The 13,485-nt window shown below is 45.9% G+C and overlaps 2 protein-coding genes across 2 annotated transcripts in view; one reads left to right on the top strand and one right to left on the bottom strand.

The window, feature by feature from the left end:
• Positions 1-13,485, top strand: part of LOC126263507 (trypsin delta-like) — a 562,206-nt gene that overhangs the window by 105,100 nt on the left and 443,621 nt on the right. The gene's annotated exons all lie outside the window — the stretch shown is intronic.
• LOC126262756 (trypsin delta-like) lies at positions 1,364-7,540 on the bottom strand. Its single transcript, XM_049959567.1, has 2 exons — positions 7,113-7,540; positions 1,364-1,885 (listed from the first exon to the last, which is right to left on the bottom strand). The coding sequence occupies exons 1-2, from the start codon at positions 7,494-7,496 to the stop codon at positions 1,487-1,489; spliced, it is 783 nt and encodes a 260-aa protein (XP_049815524.1). The 5' UTR covers positions 7,497-7,540; the 3' UTR covers positions 1,364-1,486.

The raw sequence follows: 13,485 nt of genomic DNA, 5'->3' as shown, positions 1-13,485 counted from the left end.
GGACGCTGAAGCCAGCTTGGAAGGACGTGTCACAGCAAGAAAATCCCTTCTAAGGCCCATAAATAAAGAGAAGAGACTTGAATAGGCTAGAAACCTTTGTAATTGGACATCAGAAGAGTGGAAGAAGGTGTTATTCACGGATGAATCGAACTTCGAGATTTTTGGAGCCAGAAGGTGATTATTTATTCGCCGATTTGTAGGGAACAGGGTAGCCCAGCAGTGTGTACTATCTACCGTTAAACACAATAGAGGCTCTGTTATGGTTTAGGGATGTTTTGCCGGAGATAGAGTTGGCGACCTTGTGAAAACAGAAGCACGTATGGATCAAATGGTTAAAATGGTTCTGAGCACTATGGGATTTAACTGCTGTGGTCATCAGTCCCCTAGAACGTAGAACTGCTGAAACCTAACTAACCTAAGGACATCACACACATCCATGCCCGAGGCAGGATTCGAAACTGCGACCGTAGCGGTCGCGCGCTTCCAAAGTGTAGCGCCTAGAACGGCTCGGCCAGTTCGGCCGGTATGTATGGATCAGAAGCAGTACCACCGCATACTTCAGTATCATGCAATACAAAGTGGATTGCGCGTAATAAGGAAAGGATTCACCTTACAACAGGATAATGCCCCAAAACATCGTTCGGCGTACTGTACGAACTACAATGCATCAAAGGGAAAACATAAAATACAGAATGATATGGAATGGCCGTCCCAAAGCCCCGATTGTAATCCCAATGAAATGGTCTGCGATGAAGTGGACAGACGTATCAGGGAAGTTAATATATCTAGCAAGGAACATCTCTGGAATATTGTTAAGGATGTGTGGAATCATACAGATTCACGATACCTACAAAAACTGATTGATTGCGTGCTTCGAGTTTGTGAGGCATTCATTAAGTAAAAAGGAGGGTACGTTGATGAAAGCAAAATATAATGATTGTGATTGTGTTATATCGGTGGAAGGTAATATTATTATATTCTGTGTGAAATTACGTTTGATTTGTGTTGTACATCTGAAATACCAAGGTGTATTGAAATTAATGAGCGGTAGTATATATTGGGAATGTAGTAACTGAATAGTACTGTTAATATATATATATATATATATATATATATATATATATATATATTGGATATTAGGGTTGAATATATATATATAGTGGATATTAGGGCTGAATATATATATAGTGGATATAAGGGCTGAATTAACAGTAGCATTCAGTTACTACATGCACAACAGTTATTGTCTGCGATTGCCATTAAATAATTTAGCTTCTGATAGAAACAGTAAAATAAAATGTATGGGAGTTTAAATATAGGACTGTTCTTTTTCTGAGTTTTTTCAAGTCATCACAATATAATATTTTGGTACAAATATCAGTATTTATTTGAGGAAACAAAGCGCGTTGATTAGTACGAAATACATAAATGTTTCGTCCATAAGCGTTGATCTCCCAAGATTAGAATGAATAAGGCCTATGCCCTTTCAGACTCCAGAGATCTCGCTGATCCAGGACCTGACGCTGCCCACGTTGGCGTAGACGTCGAGGCCAAGCTCGCACGGGAAGAGCGTCCAGGACAAGACGCCAACCTGCGTGCTGCCACTGACCAGCGGTCCGCCAAAGTCGCCATCGCAAGAGCCCCTCAGCAGTTCTCCAGCGCAGACCATGCGCGCGGTCACGTTTCTGATCACGTAGGTCGCCTGGCAGACGGCACGGTCCACGATGTTGACGTCCACCTTCTGCAGAACACTGGACATGCTGCCGTCAGTGACGTTGTAGCCCCAGCCAGTGATTGTCACCGGCAGTCCCACAGGTGGGTCGTAGCCTTGCTCCGGCAGGTTGACTGCCTGCACGTTAGCACCCAGTGCGAACGAGCCGTTCACCTGTAAAAGCGGTCCATTAAAATTTCTACACCAAGAAGGAAAGGCAGATGACAAACGGGTATTCATTGGACAAATATGACATACTAGAACTGACATGTGATTACATTTTCACGCAATTTGGGTGCAAACATTCTGAGAAACCAGTACCGAGAACAACCACCTCTGGCCGTAATAACGGCCTTGATACGCCTGGGCATTCAGTCAAACAGAGCTTGGATGGCGTGTACAGGTACAGCTGCCCAAGCAGCTTCAACACGATACCACAGTTCACTGTGAGTAGTGACTGGCGTATTGTGACGAGCCAGTTGCTCGGCCACCGTTGACCAGACGTTTTCAGTTGGTGAGAGATCTGGAGAAGTGCTGGCCAGGACAGCAGTCGAACATTTTCTGTATGCAGAAAGGCGCGCACAGGACCTGCAACATCCGATCGTGCATTATCCTGCTGAAATGTAAGGTTTCGCAGGGATCGAATGAAGAGTAGAGCCACGAGTCGTAATACATCCGAAATGTTACGTCCACTGTTCAAACTGCCGTCAATGCGAACAAGAGGTGACTCAGACGTGTAACCAATGGCACCCCATACCATCACGCCGGGTGATACGCCAGTATGGCGATGACGAATAGACGCTTCCATTGTGCGTTCACCGCGATGTAGCCAAACACGGATGCGACCATCATGATGCTGTAACCGGAACCTGGATTCATCCGAAAAAATGACGGTTTGCCATTCTTGCACCCAGGTTCGTCGTTGAGTACACCATCGCAGGCGCACCTGTCTGTGATGCAGCGTCAAGGGTAACCGCAGCCATGGTCTCCGAGCTGATAGTCCATGCTGCTGCAAACCTCGTCGAACTGTTCGTGCAGATGTTTGTTGTCTTGCAAACGTCCCCATCTGTTGACTCAGGGATCGAGACGTGGCTGCACGACCGTTACAGACATGCGGATAAGAAGCCTGTCATCTCGCCTGCTAGTGATACGAGGCCGTCGGGATCCAGCACGGCGTTCCGTATTACCCTCCTGAACCCAGCGATTCCATATTCTGCTAACAGTCATTGGATCTCGACCAACGCGAGCACCAATGTCGCGATACGATAAACCGCAATCGCGATAGGCTACAATCCGACCTTTATCGAAGTCGGAAACGTGATGGTTCGCGTTTCTCCTTACACGAGGCATCAGAACAAGGTTTCAGCAGGGAACGCCTGTCAAGTGCTGTTTGTGTATGAGAAATCGGTTGGAAACTTTCCTCATGTCAGCACGTTGTAGGTGTCGCCACCGGCGCAGACCTTATGTGAATGCTCTGAAAAGCTAATCATTTGCATATCACAGCATCTTCTTCCTGTGGGCTAAATTTCGCTTCTGAAGCACATCATCTTTATGGTGTAGGAATTTTAATGGCCAGTAGGGTACTAAGTCACAACTCTTTAAATTTATTCTGTGTTGTCATTTGACGCACAGGGTATCAGGTTAATGATTTCCTAATATCATGCAGAATACTGCTACAACACACATTCTACTAAAGCATGTCACTTTATTGTGCAAGAAAAGAAAGTAGTACATCTGGAAAGACGACGCCGGTTTTGATCCGACGTCGGTATATATCACCTGGAGATTTGAAGATGCGCTGTCTATGATTTTGACATCAACAGATAGCGTATTCGTGCCGCTACGATAGCGCCATCTGTGTCTACCGTCTGACAAGTAATTCTCGTAGCCATAAAGTTCGATGTGGTGTAAATGTGTAAAGCAAGCAGGAACCGTGCCACTGAGACGCACTGATGCTTTCTATAGCCAAGTGACCGAGTTTGAAGGAGTCAAATTGGGCCTTCCGAGTGGCAGGGTGGTCCATTTGCAGATTACCACGCTGCGTCAGTTGTGCAGCAATACTGGTAACAGTGGCCACTTGAAAACACTCTCGCACCCACAGACGAGGTTTTCGATGTCGACGCAGCACAGACGCCCGCCAGGATAGTCGTATTGTAAGGTCACTAGTGGCAGATCGTGCAGCTACCACAGCGCAGATAACAGGGCTTGTGATCACAGGCGTGTCAACAAGAACTGTGGCGAACCGGTTATTAGCAGTGGGACAAAAAGCACGCACACCTGTAGCCCGTCTTCCACCCATGCCACAGCATCGATGTGCACTGTGCGATTGGTGCCGTCAGAGGATCACTCGGAAGGCGCAAAGGCTTGCCGTGGTCTTCAGCGATGAAAGAGTTTTGCCCGCATGCAAGTGATGGTCGTTTGCACATCGACGTAGATGTGAGCAATGTCTGATAGACAGCATTCGTCCAAGACACACTGGCCTCACCACAGGCCGTACGGTCTGGGGTGGGACAACCTACAAGTCTCGTCCATCTTTGGTGTCTCTGGAGAGGACGCTAAAGAGTGCTCGGCACGTGGAGAATATTGTTAGACCGCTTCTTTTAACAGGAAGTTGATGTGTTGTTCGAAAAGCTAATGCTCGCCCACACACTGCCCGCAAAACTCAACATGCACTGCAAGACGTGAAGTAACTTTCCTGGCCAGCACGATCTCCGGACTTGTCTGCAATCGAGCACTTGTGGGATATGATGGAATGAGAAGTGACTCGTGTGACTCGCCGATCAACAACTCTTACATAATTACGTCAACAAGTCGAGCAGCATGGCATACGTATCCCAGGAACTATTCGCCATCTGTACGATTGACTGGATTCCAGAGTCTGCATCTACGTCTACATCCATACTCCGCGAGCCACCTGACGGTGTGTGGCGGAGGGTACCTTGAGTACCTCTATCGGTTCCCTCTTCTATTCCAGTCTCGTATTGTTCGTGGAAAGAAAGATTGTCGGTATGCCTCTGTGTGGGCTCTAATCTCTCTGATTTTATCCTCATGGTCTCTTCGCGTGATATACGTAGGAGGGAGTAATATACTGCTTGACTCCTCGGTGAAGGTATGATCTGCATTCATCGCCTGCAATGCCGCCCGTGGTGGCTACACCACGTACTAATATGGGTAAGGCTCGATACCCGGCACTTCAAAATCGCTTGTACTATAGATTTGTACATATAATTATTTCCTGTACTCCGTATGTTCAGTTGCAACAATAAATTTTGAATGAATTGGAATTCTCTAAAAGGCTGGACAAAATTTTTTCCGGCAGTGTTTCGTTGTCTATAGGATTTGATGAGAGTTTTTGGAGTATTAATATTGTGCAAGAACCCTACAGCTTACCCCCATTTTTCTTAAAATTTCAAACATATTGCACTATTTGACATCCTGCGAATGTGTCTTGATTTTTCTTTCGTCTGTCTCTCTTAATTACACACTTCGCTAAAGGAATTCCTATAGCTTCCTTGACTAGCGAGTCTCAGAATGATGAGGTTGCCGAAATTATCGTACAGCAGAATGTGGCCAGTGTCGTTGCAGAATTTTGTCGCAACCGATTTGTTGAGCTGTAGCAGCCGGTGTACCTTCGGTGTTCTGTACATGACTGTACGATGTATGAAGACCACACTCGCAGGGGATTTTGTAAACACCCGCTTTGCAGACCCTCGGGTCATCCATGACGGGACCAAAAAGTGCTGCTGTCTTCGGGGGAGGGCGGAAGGTCACTTTATACTCTTACTTGGTGGCGATCCGAACTATTTTTTACGACTGCCTTCCAACACATGGAGTGAAGCCACGGATATAAATCTCTCTAATCTACCTCATTGTTTAAAACACCCTTATTTTTCATACATAATGCCCTGCAGATCTCTTGCAGCTTTCATGTGCATCTGCATCACACTCCACTAGCCACCTAACAGTGTATGACGAATCGTGCTTCTGGTACCACCAACGGTCCCTCACTTCCCTGTTGACTCGCGAATGCAGCTTGTGAAAACCGATCGTCGGTAAACCTCTTTATCAGCTCTAACGTCTCGAATTTTCTTTTTATGATTACGAGATGTATATGGGAGACAATAATATGATGTCCGACTCCTCCCGGAGAGCGCTCTTTCGAAATGTCAATAGTAAATTTCTCCGTGATGCGCAACGCGTCTCTTGTATATGACCGTAACATTTAATTGCATTGACATGGAAGCTTAATTTTTGTACACTGTCAAGGGACGATAGACCTCAGTATTTAACTTAAATTTCAGCTTGATAGCTTTACCCGTTTCTGAGAAAAAGGCTTCTTAACACACGGACACAGAGGCAATAAAGTGATCCTATACGGGTTCCGTTTTAACCGACTGAGGCATTGAACCCTAAGACTGGGCTGATTTGTATGGAGATACGCCTGCTCTCGATTTACACCAATGAAAGTGGTGCTCTTTCAGGTGTGGAAGCTGCGGAAGCATGTCTTCAGTCGGTATGCTCCGGTTCATTCGCACTGTGAAGAACGTCTCCGCAAATCACAGTGCGTCAGTGATCAGGTAACACATAAGACTTTTAACAACAGAACTACTCCTCCGGTTCTCAATAACATCAAGTGAGTGTTGTGCACTGCTATATTTGCTAACGATATCTGAAACCTGAACTTTAGCTTCGTAGACGAATGGAGTATTTTATAGAAAATAGTAGTATTCCAGCAAAGGTGATTCGAAACATGACGTGAAATATCGTACGTCAAAGACTTTCCTTCTGACATTTTTATGTTTTTGATTCCTGAAGTTTGCATGCATCCACATCAAACTTGGGCACTTTCTGGGAAAGTGAGGCAGCAGTCCACCGTAGGGACATGTCTTCAAGCTCTATGCAGGTGGTCTGGGAAAGACAAAAAAAGGAAAGGTACAGAGGAAAGTATGTACAATATTTGGGCTCAAGTCAGAGAACAAGGAAAGCTTCGGAGTAATTATCTAGCTCACATGAGACACTTTTTGAAAACTTTGAATTGTAGTCCTAAACTTCAGGAAAGACCTGGGGAATCTATGATAACGTATGAAAATTATGGCAATCGCCACGATGATGCAAAATAATATAAACTATTTCTACTAAGTAATTATCGAATGGTTCAAATGGCTCTGAGCACTATGGGACTTGACATTTGAGGTCATCAGTCCCCTAGCAGTTAAAACTACTTAAACGTAACTAACCTAAGGACATCACACACATCCATGCCCGAGGCAAGATTCGAATCTGCGACTGTAGCAGTCGCGCGGTTCCGGATTGAAGTGCCTAGAACCGCATCGGCCACCGCGGCCGACAAGTAATTATCAGTGAAAAGGAATTTAAGAAATAAAATTGCAATTCGACTTGCCTTGATGAGTGCGACATCGTAATCAACCGTGAGGGGGATGTACAGTGGGTGCTCGTACATCTCAGCTGCGAGCAACACGACACCGCCGCTCCCCTTCGTAGATGTACCCGCACGCAGCGAGACGAACTGCAGTATATGCTGGAAAACGCCGCTGAAGCCATCTAGGCACAACGAGGACGTCAGCACCCAGTCGGGACTGATGAGGGACCCTCCACATGTGTGGTCTCCCGCCGACTCTACAGACACCTGCCAAGGGAAACTGGAGATGCTGGCCTCAGACCCTCCGATGATGCGAGCCTGTCCTGTCCTCCACAGCCGGCCCCTGGTTGGCGATGCCAAACCTGGGGACAGGAGGCATACGAGCAGTACTGCCAGGCGAAACATCGTGGACTCGGCCTGTAGCTCACCGCTCCGTGTTCGTCTTTATACACTAGCTGCACTATAAATAAGTGGAGCTAATGATCTCGTTATCTCCGCCCACTTGAAATCATACGTCAAGTGGTAACGTGTCTTAAGATTACGTATCACCTCACTCATCTCAGCACGGGTCAGTCATAAGTAGTCTGTTTTTATGTCGTAATCCATTAAGCCGACGCCACACCACACGATGGGTGACTTCGATGATGGCTACGCTAGTATACTGCCGGAAAAATATCACAAGGACCATGTAATTTTACTAACAAGTGAAGTGACAGATAGTTCATCATTATGACGGTAAATGATGATAAATTCACATCAACGGAAACGCACATGCCACAGTAAACAGTGTCAACACAATCAACACATTGTGCACCCCCATCTGATTGCAACGCGGGCCTATATTCTCACCACCCAAATCATCATGAAGGTGCCGAATGGCATCCTGCGATAGGTTGTCGCAAAGGTCTTGTGCCTTTTAGTGGTTCTTGTAGACCCTGGTCAACTATTAACTTTGGGATTCATCATATCCCATAGGTGTTCAATCAGCGAGATGTCTGATTATCTCGTTGTCTAGACCGGTCACTGTATACCTCGAAGAGCACGTTCCATCACAGCAGCCGTACATGGACCTGCGTTGTCCTGCTTCAAAAGCGCATCGCCTTCCTGTCCAAGAAATGGCAGTAGCACAACCTCTGAACTTGAGTAACAAACACTCGTTCCCTTACCCTGCAGAATCACCGAATGTGACTGCGAGTCGCAACTGACGCCCCTCGTTCCCATGACTCCCCCCCCCCCCCCCCCACCACACCACACCCACACCCACACACGCACACACACGCACTCCTTGACTCCATGAAGGCCGGGATAGGAAGTGCGTGTCGTTGGCAGATGTACTCTGGAATAGGCAGATCTACGCCACATACGAGTACGTCGACCACTCGCATACAAACAGAGCCTACCCTCGTCACTAAGGACAACAGAGTATCATTCCAGCCTCCAGTCAACTTTTTCACGATCACAGAGTAGCCATTCTGGGCGATGTCGTGGTATGACTGGTTGCCTGGCCAGTAACAACGTGAACTCACTCCTGCTGCGAGCAGACGGTTTCCAATGGTCCGTGATAGCGCAGCTGGTTCCATATGTTCCCATATCTCGTCCCTGGTTGATGTTCGCTCAGCCACCGCTGTTCCCAGAAGGTATCGGTCTTGACATGCGTCTGTACTACGCAGACGTCAAAAACCTGGTTTGCAGATGTGTCAATGTTCCGCAAGCGACTGTTGAGAGCAGCGACACACAACCGATACATTGTGCCCAGCATGTGCAGCAACCCGTCGATACGTCCATTTCGCTTCTCGCAGGCCTAGAAGAGTACGTTTCTGTCGGTGGGCGTGGTTGCATCCTAGTTGCAAACACTGTTCGCCTCTAAACTCAGCCAGCAGAGTCAAAACAGAGTGTACAAACAGGCCTTCTCAGTGCCATCCGACCGCTGATCTCCGTGTAAAAAGAATCTCTATCACTACAACCTTTCACTACGGACGTATTACATCCTGGTGCCAGTGAACACAGTTCTTGACAATCTTTTTTTTTAATTTTTTCAGGCACTTGTACACACAGTGTCTCTCTCTCTCTCTCTCTCTCTCTCTCTCTCTCTCTCTCTCTCACACACACACACACACACACACATACACACAAAGCACTCAAAGTCATTCACAAACTCTCACAGTCACTGTCATTCACACACTCGTTCACATATTCATCCACACTGTCACACCGACACACTCCCACACGCACAGAACATCCAATATATTGCAAACCGTTTATGTAGTTCCCTCATGCATAAGAATATAAAATTTGAAGGTGTTGTGATATACGCACCGAAAACATTGTTCCTTCAAATGTACGAGGGCAGTTCAATAAGTAATGAATCACATTTTTTTTCTCGGCCAATTTTGGTTGAAAAAACCGGAAATTTCTTGTGCAATATTTTCAAACATTCCCGCTTCGTCTCGTATAGTTTCATTGACTTCCGACAGGTGGCAGCGCTGTACGGAGCTGTTAAAATGGCGTCTGTAACGGATGTGCGTTGCAAACAACAGGCAGTGATCGAGTTTCTTTTGGCGGAAAACCAGGGCATCTCAGATATTCATAGGCGCTTGCAGAATGTCTGGCAGTGGACAAAAGCACGGTGAGTCGTTGGGCAAAGCGTGTGTCATCATCGCCGCAAGGTCGAGCAAGACTGTCTGATCTCCCGCTTTCGGGCCGGCCGTGCACAGCTGTGACTCCTGCAATGGCGGAGCGTGCGAACACACTCGTTCGAGATGATCGACGGATCACCATCAAAAAACTCAGTGCTCAACTTGACATCTCTGTTGGTAGTGCTGTCACAATTGTTCACCAGTTGGGATATTCAAAGGTTTGTTCCCGCTGGGTCCCTCGTTGTCTAACCGAACACCATAAAGAGCAAAGGAGAACCATCTGTGCGGAATTGCTTGCTCGTCATGTGGCTGAGGGTGACAATTTCTTGTCAAAGATTGTTACAGGCAATGAAACATGGGTTCATCACTTCGAACCTGAAACAAAACGGCAATCAATGGAGTGGCGCCACACCCACTCCCCTACCAAGAAAAAGTTTAAAGCCATACCCTCAGCCGGTAAAGTCATGGTTACAGTCTTCTGGGACGCTGAAGGGGTTATTCTGTTCGATGTCCTTCCCCATGGTCAAACGATCAACTCTGAAGTGTATTGTGCTACTCTTCAGAAATTGAAGAAACGACTTCAGCGTGTTCGTAGGCACAAAAATCAGAACGAACTTCTCCTTCTTCATGACAACGCAAGACCCCACACAAGTCTTCGCACCCGAGAGGAGCTCACAAAACTTCAGTGGACTGTTCGTCCTCATGCACCCTACAGCCCCGATCTCGCACCGTCGGATTTCCATACGTTTGGCCCAATGAAGGACACAATCCGTGGGACGCACTACGCGGATGATGAAGAAGTTATTGATGCAGTACGACGTTGGCTCCGACATCGACCAGTGGAATGGTACCGTGCAGGCATACAGGCCCTCATTTCAAGGTGGCGTAAGGCCGTAGCATTGAATGGAGATTACGTTGAAAAATAGTGTTGTGTAGCTAAAAGATTGGGGAATAACCTGGTGTATTTCATTGCTGAATAAAACAACCCCTGTTTCAGAAAAAAAATGTGTTGCATTACTTATTGAACTGCCCTCGTACAATTGTAATTGCTATTTTGTCAATGACGAATGTCTGTCCCCAGAATTACGCTGTATTGATTCTCAGTTGGATAGAACATAATGAAAGGAACTTTACAATCTCAAATTCTTCCACTGGAGTGAAGGGTGCATTTTCTACATCTACATCTACGTGATTACTCTGCTATTCACAGTAAAGTACTGGCAAAGGGTTCAATGAGCCACCTTCGAGCTGTCTCTCTACCGTTCCACTCTCGAACGGCACGCGGGAAAAACGAGCACTTAAATTTTTCTGTGCGAGTCCTGATTTCTTTTATTTTATCGTGATGATCATTTATCCCTATGTAGGTGGGTGCCAACAGAACTTTTTTCACAATCGGATGAGGAAACTGGTGATTGAAATTTCATGAGAAGATACCGTCGCACCGAAGAACGCCTTTGTTTTAATGATTCCCACTCCAATTCACGTATCATGTCTGTGGCACTATCTCCCCTATTTCGCTATAATACAAAACGAGCTGCCCTTCTTTGTACTTTTTCGATGTCATCCGTCAGTCCCACCTGATGCGGATCCCACACCGCACAGCAGTACTCAAAAATACGGCGGACAAGCGTGGTGTAAGCAGTCTCTTTGGTAGTCCTGTTGTACCATCTAAGTGTTCTGCTAATGAATCGCAGTCTTTCATTTGCTCTACCCACAATATTCTCTATGTGATCGTTCCAATGTAGGTTATTTATAATTGTAATCCCTAAGTATTGATCTGAATTTACAGCCTTCAGATTTGTGTGACTTATCGCGTAATCGAAATTTTAGCGGATTTCTTTTAGTACTCATATGAATAACTTCACACTTTACTTTATTCAGGGTCAATTGTCACTATTGTCACCATATCGATATCTTATCTAAATCATTTTGTAAGTCGTTTTGATCATCTGACGACTTTACAAGACGGTAAATGACAGCATCATCTGCATACAATCTAAGACGGCTACTCAGATTGTTTCCTATGTCGTTAATATATATCAGGAACAATAGAGGGCCAGTAACAGTTCCTTCGGGAACGCCGGATATTACTTCTGTTTAACTCGATGTCTTTCCGTCTATTACTACGAACTGTGACCTTTATGACAGGAAATCACGAATCCAGTCGCACAACTGAGGCAACAGTCCGTAGGCGCGCCGTTTGTCTAGAAGACGCTTGTGAGGAACGGTGTCAAAAGCCTTCTGGAAATCTAAAAATATGGAATCTGCTTTAACGACGATTGACCTGCTATATTGTAGCAAATGATAAAGGATCTTTCTTTCTAAGTATTTGCATCACATTACACTTGTCTACATAGAGATTCAATTGACATTCCCTGCATCATGCGTCAATTCGTTGCAGATCCTCCTACATTTCAGTACAATTTTCCATTGTTACAACCTCTCGATATACTACAGCATCATCCGCAAATAGCCTCAGTGAACTTCCGACGTTAGCCACAAGGTCATTTACATATACTGTGAATAGCAACGGTCCAACGACACTCCCCTGCGGCACACCTGAAATCGCTCTTACTTCGGAAGACTTCTCTCCATTGAGAATGACATGCTGCGTTGTGTTATCTAGGAACTCTTCAATCCAATCACTTAATTGGTCTGATAGTCAATATGCTCTTACTTTGTTCATTAAATGACTATAGGGAACTGTATCAAACGCCTTGTGGAAGTCAAGAAACACGGCATCTGCCTCGGAACCCCTGTCTATGGCCCTCCGAGTCTCCACAAAATACGACCAGTCTTGTTCGAGATGCCAACTCGGTATTACCATCACCCCCCCCCCCCCCCCCCCTCTGAACGGTTGGTTTATAGCGGAACGCCCGTCTGACCCGTCTTTTACTGTATCCATTCTGACGGGAGGTGATCTCAAGGTGAGTGACCTCAGCCGACAAACTCTCGGGGTCTGAAATGACGTGGGCCCTGCGAACCGAGAAACGAAGAAACCCTTCAGACTGAGTCTGAAGATGACAACAATCACCCTGTAGATAGAAGTCAGTGTGAGTAGGGCTCCTATAAGCATGTACCAGTGTAGGATCTTCCTTCCTCCTGACTAACAGATCGAGGAAGGGAAGGCACCCATTCTTTTTCACTCCCATCGTGAAACAAATATTCGGGTGGATTGACTTCAGATTCTCTAAAATTAACTGAAATTCTCACAGTATGAGGTCAAACAACGAAAGTGTAGGCTTCATAACTGAAAAAAGACGCAGCTTCCAAACCCGCCGACTCCAAGGCACGTTCCACGAAATCTTCCATAAACAAATTTGCAATAGTAAGTGACACAACGCGCTTCCCATCACAACTACGTCTGCTCGTAGTACTGATCACTGAATAAAAATTAAATGGAAATCAACACATGTCAAAGAATATTCGTTAATTCAACACCAAACCTAACCTCAGTTAACGCAACGAATCATTCAGAAAAAAAATACGAGTGGCGAGAGAGACCACATCAAAACTTACTAGAATATCAGAGTCTGTGAAACGCTTTCCCTATAACCGACGTAACTAATCCTGAACAGATTAGCAAGGTGTTTTACCGAACTATAACTTGTTACCGGCAGTCGGACGATGAGGAACCCCTTATTTCTGCATTTTCGGCAGGCCATATAACCTCGATAGAACACCACAGTTAGTTTTAAGATTCTTGGCAGTCTTCTGCGACTAGGATCTTTTCTTCAAGAGGCTGTTAGTCTTTCTCT

The sequence above is a fragment of the Schistocerca nitens genome, chromosome 6 (assembly GCF_023898315.1).
Source record: "Schistocerca nitens isolate TAMUIC-IGC-003100 chromosome 6, iqSchNite1.1, whole genome shotgun sequence".
NCBI classification, from domain to species: domain Eukaryota; kingdom Metazoa; phylum Arthropoda; class Insecta; order Orthoptera; family Acrididae; genus Schistocerca; species Schistocerca nitens.
The sequence above is the reverse complement of the archived record's forward strand: the minus strand, read 5'-3'. Positions and strand labels throughout refer to the sequence as shown.